The 20393-nt window shown below is 38.1% G+C and overlaps 2 protein-coding genes and 2 non-coding genes across 5 annotated transcripts; 1 reads left to right on the top strand and 3 right to left on the bottom strand.

Moving 5' to 3' along the window:
* Nucleotides 1-538: 538 nt before the first annotated feature.
* LOC124644705 (zinc finger protein 501-like) lies at nucleotides 539-3673 on the bottom strand. 2 transcript variants are annotated; one of them, XM_047184215.1, is made up of 3 exons: nucleotides 3540-3673; nucleotides 1565-2852; nucleotides 539-1178 (listed from the first exon to the last, which is right to left on the bottom strand). In XM_047184215.1, the coding sequence occupies exons 2-3, from the start codon at nucleotides 2430-2432 to the stop codon at nucleotides 1114-1116; spliced, it is 933 nt and encodes a 310-aa protein (XP_047040171.1). In that variant the 5' UTR covers nucleotides 2433-2852; nucleotides 3540-3673; the 3' UTR covers nucleotides 539-1113. The 2 variants fall into 2 exon arrangements, with proteins under 2 accessions (XP_047040171.1, XP_047040170.1); XM_047184214.1 differs by having other exon boundaries at nucleotides 539-2852.
* Nucleotides 3674-8872: 5199 nt separating this feature from the next.
* Nucleotides 8873-19226, top strand: LOC124644382 (transmembrane protein 26). Its single transcript, XM_047183695.1, has 8 exons — nucleotides 8873-9186; nucleotides 13824-13941; nucleotides 14833-14992; nucleotides 15864-16056; nucleotides 17557-17707; nucleotides 18133-18266; nucleotides 18743-18847; nucleotides 19223-19226. Exons 1-8 carry the CDS (start codon nucleotides 8984-8986, stop codon nucleotides 19224-19226), a joined length of 1068 nt encoding a protein of 355 aa, XP_047039651.1. The 5' UTR covers nucleotides 8873-8983.
* Nucleotides 9548-9620, bottom strand: Trnak-uuu. Its single transcript has one exon. It is a non-coding gene; the product is annotated as a tRNA-Lys (tRNA).
* Trnak-uuu lies at nucleotides 10167-10239 on the bottom strand. The gene has a single exon. It is a non-coding gene; the product is annotated as a tRNA-Lys (tRNA).
* Nucleotides 19227-20393: the final 1167 nt, after the last annotated feature.

Here is a 20393-nt window from a genome sequence, read left to right as displayed (position 1 = left end):
ACAAAGCTACTTTCGCATTTATAATATTATAGTTCGGCCATTCAGAGAATGCGTTCCTGACACGTCGCGATTGAACTGACGACGTAACTTTGCAATGGCGTTGCAGTTACGATAAAAATATTTTTGCTGGTTGTTTACCGTTTTAACAATTGAGGAGCATTAAAACAACATTATTATATCAATAATCAATGAATGTAGTTACGTCGTCAGTTCAATCGCGACGTGTCAGGAACGCATTCTCTGAATGGCCGAACTATAGTTTGGATAACTTCAGACTCCACCGTAAATTTAAAACTTCTGAACGGATTTTTATGAGATTTTCACAGCTTAGGCATTATTGTAGAAATTTGAAATGGTTATAGTCCCAGGGATTTATAAGTTATTGATTTTATAATGCATACATGTTTTAATGCAAACCTTTCTGTGATATAAAATTGGTATATTTGATGATTAATCAATAAATAATGTTTAAATTACATATTTGTCTTTTTTCTCTCTTTTAATAAGTTAAAGAAGATTAGATAAAAATAAAACACACTTTTTACCGAGGAATGTTTTCTCATTGAATTATATTTACACAACATTTAATCACATTAAATGAATCCATTGATACAATGTACGACAGACAGATATCTATGACATAATACATAAGAATATAATCTAAAACTTAATGCATAAGAGATTCTTAAATTTTATTGGAAACAACCGGCCTGCGGCGCGGAGCGTCCTTACAGACAAACCAGTTAAAACTGGATTTTTACCGGCTTGAAGCGCGGCGCAAACCGTTGAAAAATTACATTAAAAAAGATAGAATAGTTATTTACATAATATTAATATCTATTATGATTTGAAACATTCATTTAAATAATGATTTTAATTTATTTACATGTTTTACATGGTAAACATCAATAACATAATATGATGAAGATTACCTACATTCAGTTGCCGGATAATTCATATACTTAGTAAGAGTAGCAATGGCTATGGGCCCCGCGGCTGTGAGGGGGCCCTCGCACAGGCCTTGTACGTCCCTCCCTGTGCCACCGAACTGACTTGCTTTTTGGCTGTTTTCATGTTGGCACGATAGGACTTAAGGCGGCCCACGTTATTCTTTTATTCTTGCAACGAGCAGAATTGCGACAGGCCCCTGGCTGTTCTTGCCACAGGCCCCATTCTTGCTGCGGGCCCCAAGATCGGATATAGGAACAAAATACACAGACTTAGTTACAGAGATCGTTTACGAATATGAACTTCTATTTATGTTATTAATATACCTAGAGTATTGTTTAATGAATAACAATTTTATTTTTCTCATGCTTAGCAAGATGTGATTTCAACGTTGGCTTATACTTGAAGGTCTCATTACAAATATCACATTTATGCGGAGTCTCACTCAAATGTGTGCGTATATGCTTTCTACGGTCACTCGCATCTCTGAACGTAGACTTCAGACAAATACTACAGCTATACGGCTTCTCATTTGTATGAATGCGGACATGACGTTTCAAATGACCTCTTTCTTTAAAACTCTCCGGACACTTATCACATTTGAAAGGTTTCTCACCTGTATGTATGCGCACATGCTTTTTCAAATCACCGGAATCTCTAAACTCTTTGGCACAAGTTTCACATTTATACCGTTTTTCTCCTGTGTGGATTCTGTAGTGTTTCTTAAGACCTTCTAGCTGTGTGAAACGACGTTCACAGACATCACATTTATGTGGTTGTTCATCGCTGTGAATGCGGACATGAGTCTTCAAAGCGTCCGCATTACTGAACGCTTTATCACACTCCTCACACTTAAAATCCTTTTCACCAGTGTGTATAAGGTTGTGTTTCTTCAATCCGTGCAGTTGAGCAAAGTTCTTATGGCATATATTACATTTGTATGGTTTTTCTCCGGTATGTTTCCGCATATGTCTTTTCAAGTCACCGGGTTGACGGAACGCACTGTCACAGCTATCACATTTATAAGGTTTCTCACCAGTATGAGTAAAGTTGTGCCTTTTCAAATCTATTGGCAGCATAAAACTGCAATCACATAAGTTACATTTATGAGGCTTTTCCCCCGTATGAGAACTGAGGTGCGTCTTCAAAAGACTCTCTTTTATAAAGCTCTTTTTACAAACAGTACAGTTGTAAGGTCTTTTAACAGAGTGTATCAAAATATGTCTTTTCAAAAGAGCTTTATTGTCAAAACTAGACTTACAAATATCACATTTGAATTGTTTTTCTTTGGCATACGGTCTCCATATCTTGGAGTTAGGGGTGCAGTACTTTGGTTTCAGTTTACGTAGACTGCGTTTGGATGTTGCCCTTTTTGGGGGCACCTTTTCTGCAGTCGGTTCAATTGGACTGGATTCCTTCTGGCTTTTCTTTGGTGCATACTTGATGACGGAGGGACGGACAGTCTCAAGCTCAATATATGACATTTTGGTAGGTATTGTGAACTCTTTAGCATTAACAACTTTATATTAAAACTAGCTTCTGCTCGTGGGTTCACCCGTGTCCCATGGGAAACACTGCCTGCACCGGGATAAAATATTGTAGTTACTCAGGAAGAGTGTAGCTTTCCAACAGTGAAAGACCTTTTAAAATCAGTCTAGTTGTTTTTGAGTTTATCCCTTAGAAACAAACAAAAATATATTTTATTCCTTTTTATAATATTAGTATATTTCTAATCAGGTACTGTTGGCTGCATAATAGTTATATAGCTATGATTTAAATCATGTGGATTATAACTCTTTATTAATGTTGGTAATTCTTCACTAACTTCATTTTACTGCTTGTGTTTAATTTTCATGCTTCTATTATTTTTCTTTGATGGTAAAATTCAGCGGGATTCGGGACTTCTGGAAAGATATGAAAATGTAAGTAAAATTAATGAAGTGAAAGTAAGTAAATATATGTTTTAATGTGGGTATTTCTACACAAACAAACAAATACTGTAGCGGAGTGTATCCAAACATCAAACATTTATTAAATATTAGAAAGTTGAACAGTTTGTTTGTTTGAACGTGCTAATCTCAGGAACTACTGGTCCAATTTGAAAAATTCTTTCAGTGTTAGATAGCCCATTTATCGAGGAAGGCTATAGACTACTTTTTTATCCGGGTTCGTGCCGAGGTTCCCACGGGATGCGGGTGAAACCGCTGGCAGAAGCTACTTTATTAAATATATTGAAACAAGCTCTTCCGCCTCCATCCCTCTTTCTCTTTGGTCAGCCCGTGTCTGGACGAACACCTCTGTTGTACGCTAATTCTTTGTAAAATCGTTCTTTTTGTAAAATAATACATTAAAATATCAAGAATATTTTATTGTTAAACTACGTTACAAATACAAACAAACAAAAAATGATTTCCTCTTTAATACATTAGGAAGAAATACAGTTACAATACTAGGTTTCATTGCTAAGTTCAAAGCGGTATTTCAGTATTAGTACGCTGTTATAAAATCTCCCGTTAGGGCTATAAATGGGAACCGGATTAAACCAATACCTATAGTCATCAAGGATAAAAATAAAAACACAATTTACTCACCAAACGATACTTATGCAGTAGCAATGTCACTTAAAACTTAGAATCACACAGAAATAGCCTTCTACGAGTCGTTAGAACAGGATTTTCATTAATTTTTCGCTTTTGAAGCGGAAAGATACACCAATCCTCGCAGATTCAAAATATTATTGATTGACGCGAAAATAGACAATGTCAACATCAATGTTGCCAGCGCGCAATTTTAAAATTCCCTATTTAGTTTTTGAGCTTACGTCTGTGTTGACATGGTGAAATCTTGCTATTTTTGGACAAATTAAATAAAACTTAAATATTTCGTAAGCTTTTTTATACTGCATGGTGTTTTATACTAAATATGTTATTTACCAATCATTTAATTAGAAAATTACCAAAAAAGAAAAAAAAGGAACGATATTTTCGAACTAAAATATAACTATTCCCTAAAGAAAATATTTAACCTTTGTGCATTGGGTGAGAGACTGTTCGGTATCAAATAAGTTGATGATTCCATTTTGCGAATAAATTTCCAACAATAACGCCAATCTAAGACAGACGAGCAACATCCAATCGTATGTCAACATCTGTAAATGTGTCAATTGTCATCTAAAGTTTTTTTTAGAGCATTGGAAATTGGCTGAATAAACAAGCAGAGTAAAAATTTAACCAAACTGTTTGCATGGTTCTCTAAACTATAATAAGTGCCTACAGTTTCTTACAGTTAGATAGGCTTATAACCTCTAAGGATCCTCAGAAGCTGCATTATACAAATGAAACACACTATTAGCCAATATTTATTTAAACAACGGATTCTGTAATCCCCCATCTTCGATATCATACAGTAATTCCTCCCGGTCATCTTCTCTTCGCATTACATTTTCTTGGCCCGGAGGTTCTGCAGCCTCGTTGATCTCTGCCTTTTCCGTGACAGTCACTTGATTCTTCTGCTCAAGGAGTTTGGCGTTTTTCAGTATTCCTTCCAAGAACTTGGTGACATTAAATCTCCCGGGTTTTAATAAGTGAGACGGTGTGTGCCGCATTTTGATTCTCGTATGATTTCTAGATTTTGTGTGATGCAGGACTGTGGGCAGAAAAGTTAGACATTGTTACTGTAATATTTGAGTTGTTTAAAGAACAGGTACTTTTAGGGTATTCTTCTTTTCAACAGAGTTGTTAGTATATGTATTTAGCTGTTTGGCTTTTCGATTACAATGGCGTAAGTTTGTATATGTTATGGACCATGTGATTAATTCGGGCATTATTAATAATGCCCGAGCATTATGAATAATGTCTAGCTTTATCGGGCCAAGTGATTAATAACTATCTTAACTTCATTATTTATCACATTGCACGGGCATTATTATATTGCTACATGACAGTTGGGCAATTTGATAATAAAGCAAAAAATTGAAGTTAGTGACGAAAACGTATCCCACGTAACAGTTGCCCGGGTAACTGGGTTGAGGAGGTCAGATAGGGCAGTCGCTCCTTGTAAAGCACTGGTACTCAGCTACATCCGGTTAGACTGGAAGCCGACCCCAACATAGTTTGGGAAAAAGGCTCGGAGGATGATGTGACGAAAACGTATCGCTGCAAAACCGACTCCACGTAGTCTTGTCTGTCCTACCCCTAGAGTGCAATTCAAAACCGCGTAAGTGTGGAGGGGCGAGGCGGCCTGCGAGCTGAGGCGCAGGTAGTTTTAACGCTCGCCGTCGCGGCTGAGGCTGGCCGGCTGAGCCGGCCAGCAAGCCGAAGCTGCGGCGGTGAGCGTGAAAACCATCTGCGACGATAAGCTCGCATGGGACCGCCGGAGCCCCGCAGCACCGGAGCCGTGACAGAAGCCATGCTTGCTGCATGTTGCTTGCTTACATTTTAAACGTACTGAGTTAAAAAATTAGAAGCTAAATAAATAAATTTTATGATGTCATTTAATAGTATTTTAGAAGTTTACTGTTAGAACGCATGCTACAAATTTAGATGCTAAAAAATAACCATCATGCGGAGTTGTATTTAGAGCGGTTTACTTAGAAGATAACGAGTGGCTGAGATAGTATTATTTAGATGCTCGTTAATTGTGGCTGACTTAGTAATTTAGAAGGCAACATACATTATTCGGGGCGAATAATTATATTAAAAAGGAGCCTGTTTAATAAGCACCCTTTAAATATGACTTTCCTTAACTTTTAAATGCAAAAACTAGTGGATTTTTAAGGCAGAAGTCCTTCATAATTAATCCAAATCATGAGGCTGATTATTTAAGTGGTTTAATATTTATTTTATTTTAAATTAAATGGCAATAACAATAAAAAAATGAATATAAATATGTTATTACTTTGCTTGTATTACTTTGCCCAAAAGGTCACGGGCAATATGTATAGTGCCCGGTCAATTTGATTATTTGAATAATTATTATCAAATTGCGCTCTCATATTGGGCATTTTTCATAATGACCGGGCATTATGTATACTGCTCAATTTATCACTTGGTCCATAACATATACACAAATGAATCATTATTTGCTCTCCAAGATTAAATTAGTTAATAGTATTACAATTAAAAAAAATAAACAGATGTGGCCCAAACTTACCTAAAATCATGGTAAACACTAAAAAATACTGATCTATTGGTATATTGAAAAAATAATGGGTAACCTAGTTACGTATGTAGGTAGGTACCTCCTACGTAAATATGTTTCTAACTAAACTTAATTCACGCCAGAACTACTGAATTGATTTAAATGTTTGGTACCTACACTCAGATGTTCTAGCTACAGAAAACATTGACTGGGTACTTTTTACCCTGTTGCAGGCAGTGGTTCGGATGGCACGTTAAACTGTAGGTCCCGGCTGTCATTGAACATCCTTGGCAGTCGTTACGGGTAGTCAGGAGCCAGTAAGTCTGACACCAGTCTAACTAAGAGGTATTGGGTTGCCCGGGTAACTGGGTTGAGGAGGTCAGACAGGCAGTCGCTCCTTGTAAAGCACTGGTACTCAGCTGAATCCTGTTAGACTGGAAGCCGACCCCAACATAGTTGGGAAAAAGGCTCGGAAGATGATGACAGGAAGTGGTTCTCCCGAAAAGTGGAGGCGCGAGTTAGATTCCACTGATTTTAGACTTTGTATTTAAATTACCTAAGTATTTAAACTTACTCAAAAACAACGTGACACATAATAAACAGTATTTCATCCTTTTGTCTCGAAAAGGCTTGAAGAATTCAGATTGAAGAGCAGAAATTGAAAAACACATTAACCATTATCTATGAGACAGTAATTTGGCGTGAAATTAGTGATTAGTACTATGGAGCCAATGGAGAACAAAATAACTAGCGGAGGTGCCATAACGAAAAATCACCTAAGAAAAATCGTTCGTCAAAATTGGCATATATGTATATCTCAAACAATTTTTGGCTAAATCTATAGAGTTTTTGACTGCGAAAAAAATACATAATAATCTTGAACATATTTCTGAGAACCCTGTTAATTTCAAACCACGTTTTCGAAAAGTATTCTCGATTCAAAAAAAAAAATAAACTTACCTCTTAAATGATCTTCAATAAAAATATCTGGGGCACGATTCTCCTAAGTTAATAATGTCAAAATCGAATAGAAATCGAATCGTAATATGATCGCAATAGCAGTTTTAACCATATCGGGCATTCTGCTACTAATAAAACACCAATCGTATTCGATTGACATTTGATTGGTGTGCGATTGGTCTGCTATTTTGGTGATTTTGGTCTATACGGTAGTTTGCTGTACAATCATTTTGCAATCGTAAATCATTTGCAGACAAAATGATTCATTATTGAATGACAGAAAAGGATAAAAACGTTTATTTCAAAGAAAAAATAGCGGAATGCCACATACGCTTCAATCGTAATCGAGTCGGGATTGGATCTCAGTCGAATCGAGTCGAACGTGAATCGTATGACGCTTAAGTAAAATTAGGAGAATCGGACCCCTGTATTACTTCTCAACGTACATTGATAAAATTTTAAAATTAATGATTCCATTTGTAAATACAGAACTTGGTTAATTTCTATTTTTAATTACTCAGCTCATTTTAAAGCTATTAATTTATAGGAATGTATGTTGCGAACGTTACGAACGTCGCCACAACACTCTGCTCTGTCTTTCTCTCTCGTAAGTATTAACGTACGCGAGAGAAAGAGAGTGTTTTGGGTGCATTCAGCCTCTTAACAGATGTCTCAAAGAATTGATCGTTTTGGTCATGCCCACCGTACGAGTTTGACCAAGAAGAAGGCGGCTGACCTAGTTGTAATCTGGCATCTCTGCTCATCTTTCCTTACTCCGTAGCACTGCCATATCAACCGCCTAACAGTCTAGTAGACGCATAGCGTGTCTATTGTTCACAATGTCTCGGGTTTGATTCCCGGATCACTATGTAGTTTTTCAAAAAACAGGAAAAACACAGAAAGTGGTGAAGGGCGGGCGTTGCGCGGGGCTGTCTTTTGTTTTGACCTTCAAAAAGTGCTGATTTTCAGCCTACTTTATGACTTTTGATTCGATTTTTTTTCATGAAGTTCCAGTACATATCTATCTTCCGGCTCCATCATCAGATCAGTTCGACAGTACCATATTATTGTATTGTCATCAGAACTACATACAGCTGTCAATTGTTATGCCGCTACGATCCTGTTAGAATCTATTGTTTTCCGAATAAAAAGTTTATTACCGTCTTCTTTGTTTTAATTGATCATAATACAACATTTGATTCAAATCGATGCAGCGATTTAACGGCAAAAGACATACAAAAATAAGTTTTCAATGACAGATTACCTTTCCCATTCAAATCATTAGTAGCTTACACAGCCTTTCCCTAACTTTGTACCGAGCAAAATCGTTTACAACCCTCCACACAATTCTAACCCTTATTGCTTAGAAATAAGAGTTACAATAAATAAATAGCATTATATTCTAATCCAGGTTAACTTCCAAGCCCTTTTCTTTTGAAAATGACCTGTGATTGGCTAAATTGGGGGATGCGCGCGCATCTCTTAAAGGGAACAACCGTATATTTCTTGGTATACAGTTTTCATTGCGGGTTTTGTACTAACTTGGTAGTTTTCAGCGCATATGTAAGCGGTAATAGATGTTTTACTAGTGGAATAGTCGTAAAATCCCTTTCTAAGTAATGGCGCCTCTTTTCAGTGCAAGATAGATACTTTAGTTCAGTTTCGGGACCCGTTGCATTAAGATCATAACAACAAAATGTAACAAATTAAAACATTTAATAAAACAACAATGTTTTGCCACTTTAATTCGTCATGCGTGCCTTAAATAATAAGATTTAAAATTAAATAAATACAAAAGTGTGTTTTAAAGAAAATATACCAAAAATTAATCATCAAATCAGTGTCCTCATTTTAAAGCAGCGACTGTCATCCTCCATTTTGGATTAATTTGAAATAACGTTACGTCATTTTCGCGTTCGGATTTTGAAAAGTTAAAATGGCGAATGTCGGTAAAGTATTGGCTACAATAAAAGCTGTGATTACACGATTAGTTTTTGCTTGCCACGGGATTATTGCAATATGGCAAGTAACGGTATTTAAAGACGACATAGAGTACTGGTATTTAGCGTCGCCTATAATGTTGTTAATTTTCGAAGGAGTCTTTACTTTAACGATCAAGGAAAATCAAGAATGGAAATGGTGAGTTCTATTTTAAAAAAAGTTCGTTAGAGTTCTTTTGTTTTTATGAATATAATTTCTAAGAGCCATTTTGCTAGCTAGATGAAGTCTTTTCAAGTTTAAATTAAGTACCTACATAGGTAAGAAAACAATATATGAGTTACTACCCAAAAGTTAGGACCTCTCTGTTTATACCTGGTAAGTAATACACTGCAAAAAGAATTTGTCATAAAACTGATTAGAGAACATATATAAACTTTTTTTTTTTGTACTTTTTTTTTGTAATTATTTTGGATAGGCCAAAACGAAAAGGCTACATACTTACATTATTAATATTAATTTGTAGCCAAGTAAAGTAAGTAGGTATATTGATAAAAACATTCGCCCGGACAGGGACTTGAACCCTGGACCCTTGGATTAAAAGTCCAATGCTCTACCGACTGAGCTATCCGGGCCATATGAGAAACTCTAAAACTACGCGATTTTAATGAAAACTAACTTAGCTTAGCTTTAACAATACTACTAACATTGTTCAATACTAACTACAATAGTATCTAGTTTGTGCCCAGGGGCCCGATTCTGCTAAGTTAATAATGTCAAAATTGAATCGCAATAGCACTTTTATCCTTAGCGGGCATTCTGCTGCTAATATGAGACCAATCAAATTCCAATTCATTGTTAAAGCTTGAACTCATTTCATTGCTTTGCCATTTGGTCTATACAGTGGTTTGCTTTAAAATCGTATTTGAAAGGATAAAAACGTTTATTTACAAGAAAAAATAGCGGATACATAATTAGATCTCACTCGGATGTGAATCGTATGTCGCTTAAGTAAAATTAGTAGAATCGCGCCCCTGAAAACAAAATAAAATCAATTAATTTCTGGGATTCTTACTAACTTCTTACTGGCGAATTCTAAATTCAAACGACTCAACCACGTTGATAACATTGCTTTACTTAGGAACGCTGGTTTTCTATAAGTTGAAATGTGTAAAAACCATCGCCCGGACAGGGACTTGAACCCTGGACCCTTGGATTAAAAGTCCAATGCTCTACCGACTGAGCTATCCGGGCCCTACATGTGCTCATAAAATTATGAATCAGACTGAATTACTATGTGCCATTCTATGATGGTAGCCATTTCCCCACTGTTTCGGCCAAAATGCCTAGTGCGAATAATGTAGCTACACAGCAGTGATATATGTTTCAAATCGCTTTAGAAGTTTCGGAGCCTTCACGTTAAACTGGAGGCTGTCCCGGCTGTCATTGAACATCCTTGGCAGTCGTTACAGGTACTCAGTAAGTCTGACACCAGTCTTACCAAGGGGTATTGGGTTGCCCTGGTAACTGTGTTGAGGGGGTCAGATATCAGTCGCTTCTTGTTAACCACTGGTACTCAGCTGCATCCGGTTAAACTGGAAGCAGACCCTGACGTAGTCAAGGCTAGGGAGAAGATGATGATGACTTGAGAATAGTCTTATTACCCAACAGTGAAATAATGTTTCAAATCAGTTCCGTGGTTTTGGAGCCTTTATTAACAAACAAAGAAATGTTTCCTCTTGCTTATATTAGTGTAGATAAGCATAGAACCTTTTATCCGTATGCGGGAAACAGTTCCCTCGGGATTCAGTTGGAATAGCTACAGTGTATTTAATACAGGGGCCCGATTCTCCTAATTTTACTTAAGCGACATACGATTCACGTTCGACTCGATTCGACTGAGATCCAATCCCGACTCGATTACGATTGAAGCGTATGTGGCATTCCGCTATTTTTTCTTTGAAATAAACGTTTTTATCCTTTTCTGTCATTCAATAATGAATCATTTTGTCTGCAAATGATTTACGATTGCAAAATGATTGTACAGCAAACTACCGTACACCAATCAAATGTCAATCGAATACGATTGGTCTTTTATTAGTAGCAGAATGCCCGATATGGTTAAAACTGCTATTGCGATCATATTGCGATTCGATTTCTATTCGATTTTGACAGTAGGTATTAACTTAAGAGAATCGGGCCCCAGGTGTGATCATAAACACGACACGCACGATTGATCTTTCACAAAACCGATAAAGTTCGCCATTTCATTGACACTAAAAGGGTGAAGCTTTGCCGATCAATACTGTTACAGCCTTTTTATCGTCCCACTGCTGGGCACAGGCCTCCTCTCACACGGAGAACGATTGAGCATCAATCACCACGCTTGCTCAATGCGGGTTGGTGATTTCAGACCATATAGTTCAGGTTTCCTCAAGATGTTTTCCTTCACCTTTTTATCAGCCATTGGTGTCCAAGATATACTTAGAAATACATACAAATTTAGAAAAGTTGCATTGGTACTTGCCTGAACTAGAATCGAACCACACCCTCATACTCGAGAGGTTGGTTCTTTACCCACTAGGCCACCACGACTTTTTTGATCAATAGCTTGGAAGAATTACAACACATCTGTTTACAGTAACTACAAGTCTTCTTTAATAGACATGCATTTGTCATGCACCACTTCTTCTTCCCAGCAAAATAGGAAGTAGTGAAGTGTGGACGTTTCGGGGGCTTTATTTTGTTTTAATTCACCCTGATTTTCTATACTTCTATACTAATATTATAAAGAGGAAAACTTTGTTTGTTTGTTTGGTTGTAATGGAAAAAGTCAAAAACTACTGGACAGATTTTAAATATTCTTTCACCATTAGAAAGCTATATTATCTGCGAATAACATATGCTATATTTTATCCCGTTGCGGGCAGAAGCTCCCACGGGACGCGGGTGAAACCGCGGGAAAACGGCTAGTAATAAATATTTTGAGTTTGCGTTATTCTAAGTTTAAGTCACAAATAAATAAATTATAGCTATAGCTTTACAGCTGGCCCCCACGTTTTCATCTACATCCAAGTGTCACTACATAATTCCTGCGCCTAATTTTCTTCTTTTTAGGTACCCCCATATGTACTCTCCTTATATACCCAATTAGTAGTTCCCATACATATATACCTTCACAAAGCAGTCCGGAGTCTGGAAGCACCCATACGTGATTGATACACCCATGCATCGGAGAGCACGTAAATGTCGGTCCTGCGTCTGATCTCTCTCCGGTCGTGTCGGATTACCGTCCCATCGGGCTATGAGAGTTAAAGATAAAGATAAAGATAGATTTATTTGCAAAAACATGTGTAGGTGATAATAATACATGGCTGTGATCATTACAGGTGGAATGGATATTTAGTTTCAACATGTTTGACCATGACTGGCGTGCAAAAAAATAAAATAAAAAATAAACTGGCGTACTTAGAAGCTTTTAAGGAATAGTGAGTGCACCTGTGTCTGCGCAAATGCTCGTGCACTATAATATGTCCTGCGCAGTTGGCTAATCTCCTTACATGAGAACAGCCGCCGTAGCCGATAATCGGCTAGGAGGACATCATCATCATCATCATACCTTCCCTTGTGTATGTGTGAATCTCCCTTATGTATGAATTCCCTATATATGTACTCCTTCCCTTATTTACTACCCCGTTGAAATCCTCCTATGTACTTCCTCATATACACTCCTTACTGTCTTGCGTTCTCTTCCAATGTACTCCCAGGTATGCGTTATGAAGCCGGGGCAATATATTAAGTAAATGGTAACAAGTCAATCCCGTCTGCTGATTACTGGCAACATTAGCGAGACAGTCCGGTGTGAGCCGTCACGACGCGCTTCCGCTTCCGGACGCGCCCAAATTGCCTCAGTCCCATTGCCGCCATGTTACTTTGTTTTGATGTGATTTTCTGGGTTTTATATGTAGATATAGGTATAATGTATATTTCATAATATCTAAACCAACTACTTGCCTGATATTTAATTAAACTACACAAATAGTATGTCTAGTGTGTTTCGGATGGCACGTTAAACTGTAGGTAACGGCTGCCATTGAACATCCTTGGCAGTCGTTACGGGTAGTCGGAAGCCAGTAAGTCTGACACCAGTCTAACCAAGGGGTACTGGGTTGCCCGGGTAACTGGGTTGAGGAGGTCAGATAGGGCAGTCGCTCCTTGTAAAACACTGGCACTCAACCGCAACCGGTTAGACTGGAAGCCGACCCCAACATAGTTGGGAAAAAGGCTCGGAGGATGATGAGATAGTCTATCTAGAGTCTGGGAAAGGACATACTAAGGCTAGTTTTTATCCGGGTGCGGGAAATAGGTAAGTTCCCTGGGACACGGAAACTACGATAAACAAATTTCAATATTGTAAGTAGGTGGAATTTGCTGGTTAAATATTTCCATAGATAGAGTAAGCTCTGAAACTACAAATTGGATTTGAAAACTTTAACTGTTGGTAATCTCCATCTACTTTATACCCGGATAACATAGGCTCATTTTATGCTTCCCCTGGGACGCAGATCCGCTAAAAATTGCTATCCCTACTAATATTACAAATGCGAAAGTAACTCTGTCTGTCTGTTACGCTTTCACTTCTCAACCACTGAACTGATTTTAATAAAATTTGGCACAGAGATAGAGTTGACCTTGAGAAAGAACATAGGATAGTTTTTATCCCGGACTTTTGAAGAACTCTCTTGGAATACGATATAACCGAACTCTGCGCGGGCCGCTAGTGAAGCCGCGGGCGGAAGTTAGTTCTTTATAAAAATAACCTTATGCTTTGTCCTTAGGTTCTGTCCGTCAGTGTTCATATACCTCGGCCTGGTGGTGCCAGCGATCTGGCTGCTGGAGCTGCACAAGGTGGATCTCAGGCTGCAGAAGAAGATGATCAACCAGACCTATGTCGAGGTATGCTATGTATGTACCTGTGGTAAGTGGGCTTAACTAGGTTGTAAATGTTATGTTTTTTTATCCGACTTCTGAAGGATAGGTTATGTTTTTGGTTTCTTATGTTACTTACTTGTTTCTGGCCTGTGCCCTGCAAAGTTTGATTTGGATACAAACTGGACCTCAAAAATAAACTGTCAGCCATCTATCGGGCCAACTGTCGACGGACAGATGAAGTTTAGGCTCTAGACAGACGGACTGCAATCCAACTGCAAATTTGCAGTTCAGATGCAGTTTAAATGCAGTTGACACGACTCCGATTGCAGTTGGGATGCAGTCGTCGTGCAGTCGTGTTCTGAAGTCGTGTCAACTGCATTCAAACTGCCCTTGAACTGCAAATTGCAGTCGTATTGCAGTGGAAATGCAGTCCGTCTGTCTAGGGCCTTAGTCTATAGTGTGTAGAGGCTTTCGCTGAGTTGCACCATTTAACTATAACACCAAGCCACAATCAATCGTATCTCGCCGCCCATTGGTCAAATCGTTTGACTACTGAAAATGGTTCGGTTAACGATACAGTTAAATGGTGCAAGCAATCGATTGTTTTTCAATTCTATGTCTCCTCTTATTTAATGAGTCAAGATTTTAATGTTGAGAAAATGTAGTCTTAGTAGACCGAGAGCACGAATCTTGAGCGCTTGACTTCATCTGCGCAGAAGTAATTTATTCGCAAAGAACTAACCCTGAGTGACGGCTATGACGCGATGCGCTCGGGCCAATCACCGCTTTACCCCGCCCCCGCGCCTCACTTCATACCACAAAAGGGACACAATAAATTACTTCTGCGCAGGTGAAGGTCATCAGCGCTCAGGATTCGTGCCGATGATTATACGAAACTGATGTTTTTGTTGTCAGACGGACCTCCCGATCCCCGGGGCCACCAAGATCCCCACCGACATGTGGGTGACCTTGATCGAGCAGTTCCTTATGCTCACCCTTATTGTGGGCCGGTGGCTGCTGCCCAAAGGAGATCTTACCAGAGACCAGCTCAGTCAACTGCTTCTTGTTTATATAGGTAAATTCATTACATCGTTACTCTTTCACACAAAACATTTGGTAGAACTTGGCATCAATGTACCTTACAACAGAATAACATACATACAGTACGCTATATTTTATCCACGTGTAGGATGTAGTTTTTACAGGATGCGGGGAATTTCAAGTGATTAGAATCCGTGTGAGGTTTCGAATCGATAAAAAGCACAACAGTATTATAACCTAGTGTTAAGCCCTGTGAAACTCTTGATGCCACACTAATGACATCCAAATAAATCCCATAATGACATTCAACTTTGACTCATATTTTAACCGTGGAGGATGTAGACATTATTAAAACAAATACACTGTTTTGTTTTCATGTAATTGTATCATGCTTTATCAAAAGCCTGTTACAAATCTACATAGAGTATGTACAAAAAATATACAGGTACCGTGTATATTATTTCTTACAACACACAAGTGGTAGGTATTCATGAAAATGTAGAAAAGCCAAACTGGCTGGAGTTAATTGGATTCTATTTACTTGCATACAAAGTAGGTACATTTCCTAAATGAATAACTAGCACAGGCAACTTGGTAGTAATTATTATTAGTACAGACAACTGGGTTAAGAAGATCAGACACGCAATAGCTTCATATAAAACACTAGTACTCATCTGCATCCGGTTAAGCTGTACGTTAAACACAATTGGCCTTACTACAAAAACTTTAACCACTGTTTTGCACTTGTCTAAAAAAAATGTGGCTCCAAAATGAACCATATGTCAACGTCATAATTTGACATTTTTTTAGACAAGTCTTAAACTGACGTTAAAAAGTTTTTGTGGTAAGACGGAATATATTTGAGAAAGGCTAAGCACATTATGACAATATTTCTTTCAACCCAGGCACAGCAGCAGACATAATAGAATTCTTCGACTCCTTCAAAGACGAGAAGGTGGCTACAGAGAAGGTGCTCGTCCTTCTAACCCTGGCCATCTGGTCCTGGTCCCTGATGCAGTTCACCGTCGTACTGACGGCCACCAAGTCCAGAAAGTCAAGGGGAACAGCTAATAGGTCTGACATGTATGTACGTAAATGGTGACACTTGCACGCTAATGCCCATTGCTCATTACACTGAAGCACTTATTAAAGTAAGTTTGACATACATTGGTGATTACTGTTACAGCCTTTTTTTTAATTTTATCGTCCTACTGCTGGGCTGCGGCCTCCTCTCTCGCGGAGAAGGATTGAGCATTAATCACCACGCTTGCTCAATGCGGGTTGGTGATTTCAGACTATATACTTAGTCCAGGTTTCCTCAAGATGTTTTCCTTCACGTTTTTATTGGTGTTTAACCTTACCTTTTTAAAGTAAGTTTTACATTATGATAATGTCCTCGTAGCCGATTATCAGCATTGGCGGTTGTACTCATATGAGGACATTAGCCAACTGCGCAGGACATACAGTGCACAAGCATTTGCGCAGACACAGGTGCACTCTCTATTCCTTCACTCTCATAGCCCGATGGAACGAGTCCGACAATCGAACGAGACGAACAATCCGACACGCCCGGAGAGAGATCACAAACAGGACCGACATTAAGGTGCTTTTCAATGTACGGGTGTATCAATCATTTACTTCAAGGCCTACTCTGGCCGCTTTGTGAAAGTTTCTAAAACCCACAAAGTGATTTCGTCGATACTGTTAAAAACATTTACTATTGAGAAACGACTTTCCGCCAATTTAAAAAAATACCTACTGTGTTAACTAGCGTTTCATTTGACGCTAAACCAAGACAAAGTAAGAATACATCAGCAATGATTGAACGCCTCCTAAAAACAAATCTTCCGTTTTGCTTGGAATGAAATCTTCTTACATGTTTCACAATATTTTTACACACCCAAAAATATTTTCATAATAAAAAAAACCTGTCATACTCTTCACGCTTTACAGCTTTTGTGTACATTTTACAACAAAACTACAAATTAATGATAACCCACTTGTAATCGAAAAGATTGCAAGATTGACATCAACATACATTCGATAATTGATTACACTTGCCAACTTTTGATTAAACACTTTGAACTTTACATAAAATTGTTGTCCTAAAAGCTCTCTCACACTGCAAACTTTTAGTTGGCCGATAGTTTGTTCATGTTCGATATGAATGTATGTATTAAGCTGTATAATAACCGACTTAAAACTTTACATTGCTGAATAATCTTCTTCTTCCTCCTCCTCCTGTTCTGTTCCCAATTTTATTTTGGGTCGGCGCAATATGTCATCCTCTTCCATTTTCCCCTGTCACTCGTCATACTGAAACTCACTCCCTTCCTATTCATGTCATCTTTCAGGCAATCCATCCATCTTTTCTTAGATCTTCTTCTCCTCTCCATCTGCGTATCATCCCTCCTCATTGCATACCCGTTTTGGCCCGAAGGTTGGTCGAAAGTTTATATTGAATCAAACTTGGTCTGATACCGATCGGATACTGATCGAAACAATCGGCCGACTAAATGTTTGCAGTGTGCTGACCACATTTCAAAAGACAATGAATTCTTTCTGTAACAATTTCTTCTTTACTTTTCTTAGAAACAGTCGAGCATGTTGCTGTTCTATCGAAGTGTGTGCTATTATCATGAACATAGCGCTCCAAGATGCTCCGTTCTTGGCGTTCCGACTCCTCATCATCTGTCATTACAAGATCATCAACTACATGAACATATTCTTCACTTGTAAGAATACTTTGGTAAGTTTTATTAATGTTTTATCGTTGTTAGGTATTCCCTCCGATATAGTAGCCTATGCCCTTTCCTAGTGTATCTGTGACTCTATGTATGACTGATCCCTGATGATGGTCCCTTAAGTAATCCCTTAATCGTACCTTTCATTTAAGATACTTTTGATGTGAAAGCCAAAGCATGTACTTTCGCATCAATATGTAGTATGTATAAGCAAACACTTCCCAAGTTATGTTCAGATCGCCTTATGTATGGATGCCGTTAGGTAGGTACGTTGCCGATCTGAATTCAGCCATTTGAGGCCACCAGCATGTGTCATGTGCAGTAGCGTTTTGTTCAGCATTGCTAACTTCGGAGTAGCAAACTTATTTGATGGAAACTGTAAGCTAGATTTTAAGACTTCATCAGGATTTCAGTGTTCTCTTCCAAACAGGTGATCTTACTGCAAATATACCGACTGTATGTGCTACACCTGGAGACGGTAGACGAAGGGAACGGCGGCTCCGTCTACAGGAAGAAGACAAAACATAGGAACCCTGACAGGAAAGAAAAGGATAAAAAACATAGGTGAGTTTGTGAGACATCTAGATTTGTTGCATAACTAGCTGTTTCCTACAACCGTGTCCAGGTGGAAATTCTTCCCGCATCTGGATAAAAAGTAGCCTTTGCCCTATGTCAGGCTATAGACTGCGTCTGTAGGTACCAAATTTCATTGAAGCCGGTTCAATTGTTTTGGAATGAAAGTGACGACACTTATAATGTTAAGTTGCCTCTACCGTTTTTAACCCATTTTTTTAGGTCGACCTATATGTAGTCATGTAATGGAATCTTATGACCTAGCTCTGCAGTCGGAAAATATAAACTGGAACTTCATATTGGAACATCATATCATAGCTGTGTTTGGACTTGTTAGAAAGTCATTGTAATGAACTTTGACCACGATTAAATTTTGCAATATACAAGCGTGTTTTTCTAGTATGTACTTCTAAACTATTTATATATATTTTTTAATCGGAATATATTTTTCTGGTTTCGTTTTGCAGTAAACACAAATCGAAGAAGCATAAGAAGAAACATGAGATCGGCGAGACATCCATTTCAGTGATCAGTGATAGACGCCATGACAGGGGCGATGCCGGCCGCATCAGGTCAGTTACTTCTAAACCATGGCATGAATTAATGATTACAAATCATTTCCAACTATGTTGGGGTCGGTTTGCAGTCTAACCGGACGCAACTGACTACCAGTATGCCAGTGCGCGACTGTCTATCTGAAGTTCTCAACCCAGTTTTCAGGGCCTGGGCAATTTGATATTATTTGGTTGTCTGATTTATTTTGACTAACTTCTGACTTCGATCTTAGTTTCTGACTACCTGTAACGACTGTAAAATATGTCTAAACGAAAGCCGGGGCCGCCAATTTGGCGTGCACTCGGAAACTCAGAGGAAATCGCCATGACGTCCTGACGTGAACATCTTTACAATCCGTTATAAATTTTAAACTAATAATTATAATCCTATAGTTAGTTAAATGTTATGTAAAGAGCCAATGTGCACTCCAGCTTTCCCCAAATAAAACATCTAAATATGACAATAGGTACATCAAATTAATTGCAACATCATTCAAAACTCGACATTGTCACCAAGATTTCGCGTAACTCCATGAGTCACCGCGGTATATTTCCCTTGGAGCCGAACAAAGGCTTGCGAGCACATATAGGTGGATTAGCTGTAGGTAGACAGCTAGCCCGGGCGGTCATCACCTTGACACAAACCCGTTCAAATCAACCTTCGCTAGGAGTGGGGAGGTGTATCGATGGATGGGGTGTCGATAAAATGGTGTTAGGATTTAATTTCGGTTGAAATTTTTTTGACTGAATGAGCTAGAAGAAAGAAAATGTTTTAAGAATGAATGCTAACTTAGACAGAGATAAATCTCTGTCTTACAAGCAAAGATAAAATTTTTGCTTGTAAAAATATTTTAACAATATTAATTTAATGTTGGTATGAAAGTTGACGGGCACCGATTAATGCTACCAAAGTTTTAAATTAACTTGTTACAAAAATTAAATACAATAGAGGTATTTTTTTACATTAAATTTTATAAATGAGTCTGTACACATTTATGTTGTAAATAAATAAAAAAATGACTTAACTATAATTTTGAAAAAAAAAGACTGCTCAATATTATGACTACTTCATGAAACACTATTTCTATTGGTACCTGTAAAAATCCGTTCAGTCTTTTTGAAAAGCGATGCAGATAAGTATTTCTTCCATAACAAAGAGTGATTTATCGATATAACAATTCTGTCGACACCATCCCCTCACTAGCAGGGTGCGGCAAACGACTGCTTTGTATCAGTAGATACCTATAGAGCTATTTGTGTGTCCCACGTTGGGCGCCATTGTAGTGAAATTCTTTGTTTACGCTAATTCTCTTCGCGTCACCGAATGAGTGTTTGACGACCAGCTAGATAGAGTTATAGCTAACATTGGGTGGTCTAATATTTGGGTTTTAATTAGCGATTTCAAAGAATTTCAGTTTCTTTAACCATGTTGATTCTATGTTTTGTTAAAAGCTCCTTAATGTTGTGTGGACTGTAATGAGAAATCTGACAATTTCGATTTTGATCGTCATATTTCTTAATACATCGTTGTTTTAATCGTCTTTCTAAGTATAGGTATCTTGGA

Source organism: Helicoverpa zea, chromosome 30, assembly GCF_022581195.2.
Source record: "Helicoverpa zea isolate HzStark_Cry1AcR chromosome 30, ilHelZeax1.1, whole genome shotgun sequence".
Lineage (NCBI taxonomy): Eukaryota > Metazoa > Arthropoda > Insecta > Lepidoptera > Noctuidae > Helicoverpa > Helicoverpa zea.
This window is presented reverse-complemented; position numbering and strand designations above follow the sequence as displayed.

Coding starts and splice junctions, on each gene's coding strand:
- LOC124644705 (XM_047184214.1), bottom strand. CDS start 2,432: ATGTCATATATTGAGCTTGAGACTGTCCGTCCCTCCGTCATCAAGTAT.
- LOC124644382 (XM_047183695.1), top strand. CDS start 8,984: ATGGCGAATGTCGGTAAAGTATTGGCTACAATAAAAGCTGTGATTACA. Junction 13,942..14,832: donor TCAACCAGACCTATGTCGAG/GTATGCTATGTA, acceptor TTTTGTTGTCAG/ACGGACCTCCCGATCCCCGG. Junction 18,267..18,742: donor GAAAAGGATAAAAAACATAG/GTGAGTTTGTGA, acceptor TTCGTTTTGCAG/TAAACACAAATCGAAGAAGC.